Source organism: Cajanus cajan, chromosome 7 (assembly GCF_000230855.2).
Source record: "Cajanus cajan strain Asha chromosome 7, NIPB_CcT2T_4, whole genome shotgun sequence".
Lineage (NCBI taxonomy): Eukaryota > Viridiplantae > Streptophyta > Magnoliopsida > Fabales > Fabaceae > Cajanus > Cajanus cajan.
Window position 1 is genome coordinate 39,229,056 of NC_138523.1, and position 8,078 is coordinate 39,237,133.

The 8,078-nt window shown below is 35.1% G+C and overlaps 1 protein-coding gene across 1 annotated transcript; it reads left to right on the forward strand.

The window, feature by feature from the left end:
* Nucleotides 1-387: 387 nt before the first annotated feature.
* Nucleotides 388-7,821, forward strand: LOC109792854 (dolichyl-diphosphooligosaccharide--protein glycosyltransferase subunit 2). Its single transcript, XM_020352306.3, has 19 exons — nucleotides 388-604; nucleotides 824-1,013; nucleotides 1,158-1,247; nucleotides 1,569-1,631; nucleotides 1,856-1,925; nucleotides 2,339-2,403; nucleotides 2,701-2,755; nucleotides 3,011-3,138; nucleotides 3,221-3,336; nucleotides 3,483-3,552; nucleotides 4,203-4,307; nucleotides 4,436-4,525; nucleotides 4,626-4,774; nucleotides 5,004-5,115; nucleotides 5,199-5,282; nucleotides 5,722-5,802; nucleotides 5,898-6,122; nucleotides 7,150-7,272; nucleotides 7,514-7,821. Exons 1-19 carry the CDS (start codon nucleotides 483-485, stop codon nucleotides 7,628-7,630), a joined length of 2,055 nt encoding a protein of 684 aa, XP_020207895.2. The 5' UTR covers nucleotides 388-482; the 3' UTR covers nucleotides 7,631-7,821.
* Nucleotides 7,822-8,078: the final 257 nt, after the last annotated feature.

Below are 8,078 nucleotides of genomic sequence, written 5' to 3' on the forward strand. Positions count from 1 at the left end.
AATAAACTAGAGTTAATATGACAATGATGTGACACAAAAATTGCTTATAAACAACCCCACCGGAGATGCTCTAATTGATATTATTAGCTTAACCACAATAAATCATGTGATGCAATGGTTGAAGCCAACAAAAAGCAACACAGACACAATCCAAAGTCCACCCAGTGGAAATGGGAAATAGATTCCCTGACTTTGGAGGGGGAAAGTTAGGGTAACTTTACACATTTAAACCATTGGATTTGTAATAGTAAATCAGATTGTGACACGTGTACATTTAAGTTAAAATATATTTTATACACGTGTCACAATCTGATCTATTATTACAAATCCAACGATCGAGATGTTTTAAGTTGATATGTCAAAGTCAGAATCCGTGGAAATGCCACTGCTATAACCCTTTACATTCTCGTTATTAAGAAAGTCATCCCTTCCCTTTTGAATTGGGATCACTCTCTCTCGTTTCGATTCATCGCTGCTCCACCATGGCAACACACGTAGCAGCAGCAACAACATTTCTGCTGCTTCTTCTTCTCCCTTTCTCCACCTCCGTCTCTCATTCTCACCGATCCGCCGCCGTCCACCTCTTCGCTCCTGCCTCCGCAAGGTCCACACAAAACCCTAATTAAACTCCCTCGCATTGCGATCCCTCACATTACGTTGTTTTTTCGCTGATTCCATTTAATTTTCTAAAAAACTTAAAAACGCCGCGTTTGGTTCTGATCCCAGGGTGAAAGGATTATTAGATTTATGTCGCTTTCTTCAGATTTTTATGCGTTCTGCGTAGCTTAAGTCAACTATTTGTCGCTCTTTGATCTGTTATCAGTTTAGAAGACGCGTACGAGGCGCTTAGAGTTTTTGAGATTCTTGGAATCGAAGAGAAGACTCATTCGAGCACCGCCACGTGTGAGAAAGTGTTGGAGAATCTAGGCTCGTCTTCCCCGCTCAAGGATTTGTTCTACGCCTTGAAAGTTAACAAAATATTAAAATGCAATGTTAACGGGGAGGGTTTCGAGGTACTTTTGTAATTGTGTTTTGTGTGGTCATTATCATCACCATCATTTGGTTGCAGTTTGAGTGTGACTGCTAATGAAATTTCTATCGGTGAGCTGAAAATTAATGCTAGTATTTATTTTATTATTATTTTTAATTTTGTATAGGATATTGCTTCAAGACTTAAAGCCAATGTGCATGATGCAAGTATTTTGCTTGACATATACTACTCAATTGGAGGTTTGGTTCTTATGAAGGTAATTCTCTAGCAGCTACTTTGCACGGCTTTTTTTTTTTTTTTTTAATTTTTTATTAGAGTCGTTTCGTTAGGGAATATTGGTTCGTTGATGAAGTTTATTCCTATTCATTCAATCTGTATGGTTTTTGAATATGCCTAATTTTCTAATGTTATTTTTCTTTAAATAGTGGACGTGAAACTTTTTTTTTTTTTTTTTTTTTTAATTTGTGACTTGTGGGTTGTAAATGTGGTATTTTATTGTTGTAACAAGAAAAAAATGATATTATATTGTGTTATGGTTCTTACCTACTTTTGAATGCTCCTTCTTCCTTGTACACAGGATCAGGATTCTAATGTTGATGTGCTTCTTGCTGATGTTGATGGGGTTTTTCAATCAATCAAGGTCTGTTCTGTTGTGTTCTCTATTAAATAAGATGGGAACTAGGTTTACTTCTTGGTAACTATTATTGTGGCCTCATCTGTTGTAGATGATAGGGGCTTCAGTATGAGAACCTCACTCTACTTATTAGTTCCCCCTGGCCTGTAACCCACATCAAATTAATGTTGTTGCAATTGCAATTCAAACTGAGATTTGCACATTTATTTTTTGTCCTTCATTGTTGGCAGGCTCTCAGTCAAAGTGATGGAAGATGGCGGTATAGTTCTGATAATCCAGAGTCCAGTACCTATGCTGCTGGTAATAATTTGCATGGAAATTTATTTTTCAGAATCACATGCAGTTCGTGTATCTTATGTCGAATGGGTTCATGCATCACGTGTTAAAATTCATTTAGTATTTACGGAAATTAGTATTTAGGAAGTGGTACTTATTTACCCTTACCCTTGGAATTAGTTCCCATTTCGCATAATGGAAGGACTGAATAAGAAACTGCCTTCATTATCTAGATTCTCTCGAAAATATTCTCTTCTTCATTTAGAAACTGTCTTAAATTTTCCCCTAAATCTAATACTTAAATTTCTCTCTTGTATGCCATTATGCTCAATATTTTTTTTGCTGAAGCTAGTTTCATGATATTCTTCGGAATATTGCAATAGCTGCATTTTATCTTTATCCATGCTAACAATTTAATCTCATCATATACTTCACAGGATTAGCACTTGAAGCTCTTGCTGGAGTAATCTCACTAGCATCTTCTGAAATTGATCAGTCTAAGGTAAAGTTCTGGATCCTTATATTGGTTGCCTGTTTTTTTAAAAGTTTGTAATAATATTCATACATTGTCCAGAAATTCATGCGTATGAAATTATTTGCATCATAATTCATAAATAGTTAGTATGTTATGGGACATATCATGAAACTGAAGTTAAACTTGCTAGTGTTGCTGCCTGCAATTAGCTGAATATCTATTTAAGCCTTTGTTATATGTTATTTTCTAGCTTTTGATGAATCTTGCTGACATAATTTGTCTCGGCACTTCTATCAGTATCTTATACTAGCTCCATATTGGCAGGTCAATATAGTGAAAAATGACATAGTAAAGCTTTTTGATGGCATTGAGAAATATGGTATCTGTAGCTTTGCTTTTACCTTATTCAAAATGATTGCTGTTAAATGTTTATTTTTAAATTTAGAACTCCCTAGCATGGGTTTTGCAGCCCTTGTGTCTGTTCATAGCATTTGTTCTTTGGTAAGTGGTAGATTCTAAATTTATCCTTATGTTTCATGTTTCATCAAACTTATCCCTATTTGTTCATAGCTCCATTCTTTATTCCTTATACTTCATCATATGGGACTTATGTGAACCTATTGTCATTTTTCAGACGATGAAACCTTTTATTTTGATGAGAAATTTGTTGGTGGAAATGAGCAACGTGGTTTTCTATCGACAACTTCTTCAGTTGTTAGAGGGGTTACTGCATTTGCTGCTGTAACTTCTGGAAAAATAAATGTATGTGGAATGTAAGGACATACTATTTAATTTTTTTCAATCTATTCATTTAATGTTAATGTTTTGGCTTTGCATTTTCCAGCTTCCAGAGGATAAAATATTGGGTTTGGCAAAATTTTTCCTGGGCGTTGGAATCCCAGGAGATGCCAAGGACTTCTTTAACCAAGTTGAGTCGTTAGCTTTTCTAGAGAGCAACAGGCAAGTGCTTTTCTAAGAACAATCTTATTTTAAATTGCAGCTTTATGGAGATATTTCCTTTTTTTTTTTGCCTGTTTCTTTGCTGATTACTTGACCTCATGATGTCCAGTGATAATATGTAATGTGGATTTCTTATTGTGGTGTAGGATTTCCATTCCATTGATATTGTCACTCCCTGAAACAGTTTATTCATTGACCAAGAAAGGCCAGCTTAAGGTATGTAAATGTAACTAAGTTAATGTGTCTAGAATCCTTATTTTGTTAGTCATAAATTTTTAATTAGTTTTTCGTAGAATTTGGGACATAATGAATTGTTGGTGGGGGTAATCCAAATGCCTATCATGTCATTTGACATTTTTGTCTGACAAAAGGAAAGTATGAAATAGTTGGTGAATGATGACCTAGTAGCTATTTGGCTGTAGACTTGTAGTCCATTTTGAGTCTCAGCTATCCTGTAAGTTATAGTTCTCTCCGCAATTCCTGCCATAATCTTCTTGTTGATGGTCTTAATCTCTGAAAAATTTACAAAAGCTGTTCACAGTTCTGAGATTAGGCATCTTTTGTCTTGATAGGACAGTACTTTTGCTATTATTAGCCCATGAATTTTCAAAAGTTTCTTTAAAGTGATTAACATGCTCTTGCATTCTGGTTGCATTATTCCCTATTTGTTGCTGCTTGTTTCTTCTGCATGCATTTCTACATTAATGTCTGCAGCAGAATCTGCTTCACTCAACCATACAACTTTACTTTCTGTTGTGGCCTCGTTGTTGTATTAGATTTGTGATTGTGTAATACTTTAACATTTTTACTCTACTTTTCATTACTGTTGGGAATATCTGACAAATTTCTATTACAAAATTAATTAGGTTAAGGTGAATACAGTGCTTGGTTCAGCTGTACCACCTTTAACTGTTAAGGTTGTCCGTGCTTTTAGTACTGGTGCAAAAGATTCTGCTATTATTGACAGCAAGGTGAGTGATGAGTCAATTATTTCTTCTGAGGGGTGAGGCTTTGGGAATATTTTTCCCCCTCTGATGCAATCATTTAGTTTCCTGTGTTTCTTTCTTATCTCTGGCACCTTCTATTTTGCATGACACAGGAACTCCAGTATGACCAAGAAAGTGGATTTCATTTCTTGGATGCTTTTCCAAAGAATGTGGATGTGGGAACATATGTGTTTGTTTTTGAGGTATTCCTGTTTGTTTAATTTAGTTATTTATTTTAAATTAAGTTACATCAAGGTATATTTGTATCTTTGTATATTGATAACATTTTACCCTATTTTTTAGATTGTGCTTCATGATTGTGGCAGTGAAAATGTTTATGCAACCGGAGGCCAAATTCATGTACCAATTTTTGTCACTGGAATTATTGAAGTCGGCAATGCAGAAATATCAGTTCTAAACAGTAATATTGGAAGTGCTGAAACCCAGAAAAAGTATGTTTCTATTTTTGTTTAATATCTTATTTGTAAGTTTCTTTGGTGATATTTAGGATACTTTTGTTTTGTGATCAGTATGTCAGTTGATTGTCATTCTATCGTGTTTGAAGTCTTAACTGAAATATGATTCATATTTCTGCTGCATTTCTACTTGTAACTCTTGTATGCTTTTGATTTATTTATTTATTTTTAATTTTCGACTTTCATTTATGCTTTACCTATCCAGGCTAGATTTGGCTGGAAATGACGTTGTTTCACTCTCAGCTAATCACCTACAGAAGTTGAAGTTGTCTTTCCAATTGACAACACCTCATGGTCAGGTTTTTAAGCCTCATCAGGTTTGCAGTTGCCTCTGCCCTCCTAGACCTTTCAAATGAATGTTATTTAAATGCTGTTTATTGAGGTTTTTGTTTTTCTGCAGGCATTTATCAAGTTGAGACATGAGACAAAGGTTGAACACGTCTTTGTGGTTGGAAATACTGGCAAGAAGTTTGAGATAATTCTTGTTAAGTATCTCTTATAATATTATTTCATTGTCTGGGTTTTTTGAGGTCTTTCCCTGAGTACTTGTTCAGTTTGTTACATTATATTATAAATAGCTATTATACTGTTGAATTCACATAATTAATCTCTATGGTATGTATATTTTCCGATATAAAGGAAGATTAAGAGATGAGCATTATCAAATGAAAAATTATTTACTGATTATACCATATTGCAACTTTAATCACTGGTAAGGAACAGCAAGATTCTTTTTATCTTTTAACTTGGAATTATTGACCTGCTTTAACACTGCTTTTGAGCTTGGCTGTAATACAATTGCTTATCATTTTTTGTTTTTCTTTTATATCAGGGAATACTATAACATTATTTTGATTCACATTTTCCTCCTATGGTTCTCTCTCTCTCTCTTGCTTTGCTTACATTGTTATTTTGACTTGTAGGATTTTCTTGGCCTGGTGGAGAAACTGTTTTATCTCTCGGGTAGATATGACATTGAGCTTACTGTTGGTGATGCTATGATGGTATTGCGCACTACCTCCCCATTATTAATTTCCCCTCTTCCCCCCTTCTCTCCCTATAGTCTACTGTGAATCTGAGTGAAAATACTGCGTTTCAGGAGAACTCTTTCTTACAGCTACTTGGCCATGTTGAATTAGATCTTCCAGAAGCACCTGAGAAAGCAGCCCACCCTCCACCACCTCCTGTTGACCCTTACTCAAGATATGGGCCCAAAGCAGAGATTACCCATATATTCAGGGCTCCTGAAAAGAGACCAGACCAAAAACTCTCTCTTGCTTTCTTGGGTTTAATCCTTTTGCCATTCATTGGCTTTTTGGTTGGGGTAAGTTTCATTATAATTCCCTCTAGAGAGTGGCACAAATCTACTTGTTCCTATTTAAGAGAAAAGGCACTGGAGATAATGAGAAAAATAAGTGAAATGGAAACAGAAAATGTGATGTGGTTATCTAGACATTTTACTTATTTTTATGGTAAATATGCTTTTATGATAGTAATCTGTATTAGTTTAGTCAACGATCACTTGAATGTGCAAAAGATGTATTTTTTGGAAATTGGGTGATATCAACTGAATAATTAGGACAAAACACTATTGGATAATATGAGTTGGATAATGGAGACCCAAATTGAGTGGTCTATCTCTCACTTTACCTCTGGAACTCTTTCTGATTGAGATATGTCCCTGATTTGGGAAATGGAGATGGTTTACGAAGGGAAAAGGGTCTTTACCTGCTTGGAACACTAAAAAATAGCATTTCAAATTTAGAGCAGTGTTTGCTTGAGTCATGACTTATCGAGGATAATTTTTTGTAAAAATTTATCATGCAAGATATGTCAGACGCTGCTTAAAACTAGACACTGCTTAAAACTTTCAAGACTTGCATAGTATCTATGAAATTAGGCTTCTATGGTGTCCTGGTCTGATCACTTAAGGTTGCTGACATTCAAGTTATTGTCAGTCTAGAGGCTTGGACTACATGTGCTAATAATATATGAGTTAATCATCTATACATTGTCGGTGTAAAAATTTTTTACACTGGCAACCAATTATATCTTTTAATTGTGCCATGTCATTGTTAAAAGTAAATGTATTTATAGTGACATGGCACAATTAAAAGATATAATTGGTTGCCAGTGTAAAAGAACTTTACACTGACAGTGTATAGGTAATTAACTCATAATATATAAGTATATTTACCTTGCTTCATATGTATTGAAAGATGGAGGGATTGTTTTGCCACTTGCATTCAGTGTTGGCACAGCAATGTTGTGTAGCTGCTTTATTTTCCTTTGACTTGGTCTTATCTTCCTTTATGTAGTCAATGGTTTTTATTTTCTCTTGTCATTCGCAGTTATTGCGTTTGGGGGTGAACCTAAAGAATTTCCCTGGTTCAACGGTCCCTGCTACATTTGCGATCCTTTTCCATGTTGGTATTGGCGCAGTTTTGTTACTTTATGTACTCTTCTGGTTGAAGGTATGTTCACTCATGTGGTGGTTTATTGATGCATGTTGAGTAAAAGTAATTTATTATTAATCAGAAGCGTTATCTCCCCCTGATAACATGCTTAACTGGCAGAGCTGGTGATGTTGATCCATAGCTGTTTTTGTTGGGTCACTGTTCATTTTCATTCCATTTATCTTCTGGCACGGCAATATTATCAGTTTGTTCCAACTTATTCCTCTGAAATATTAATCTCAATTTCGTTCGTGTGCAGCTGGACCTGTTCACTACACTCAAAACATTTGGTCTTTTGGGAGCTTTTCTGATGTTTGTGGGGCACAGAATCCTCTCTCATATCGCTTTGACATCAGCCAAGTTGAAATCTGCTTGAGTGTAACAACAAATAAATTTTATATTTTTAAAGAGACGGCGAGAATTTTAGTTTTTCCTTTAAAGGAATGGTACTAATCCAATTTTGTAGGACCGTTGTTGAATTATCTAATAACAAATTTAGAGAGCTCAATTGTGTATCCTTTAGAGAAGAAAATTCAATTATATCGGAAGAGAAAAGATTTAACTTAATCTGGGCTGATCCTGATGAACGTCAATGACAAATCGGTTATTTTAGCATATGCTACCTCCCCTTGGCGTTAGGGTAAGCTGCTAGTGTTTTTGGAGACTTTACGGTTCGTAATCCCCATCATGTCTAGCTCCCTACTTACCTTTTTCCGCATACACATTACATTTTGAAAAATGCTCCTTAAAGCGAGTTTGTTTCCAAAGTAAATTAGTAAAGGTGTATCGTATCTATTTTTAAATTTTAACGAGTAAAGGTCACA

Bases quoted from the DNA above. Each gene is read 5' to 3' on its own strand.
- LOC109792854 (XM_020352306.3), top strand. From the start codon at position 483: ATGGCAACACACGTAGCAGCAGCAACAACATTTCTGCTGCTTCTTCTT. The intron at 1,632-1,855 runs GTCTGTTCTGTT...CATTGTTGGCAG, and splicing joins GGGTTTTTCAATCAATCAAG to GCTCTCAGTCAAAGTGATGG. The intron at 6,123-7,149 runs GTAAGTTTCATT...TGTCATTCGCAG, and splicing joins TCATTGGCTTTTTGGTTGGG to TTATTGCGTTTGGGGGTGAA.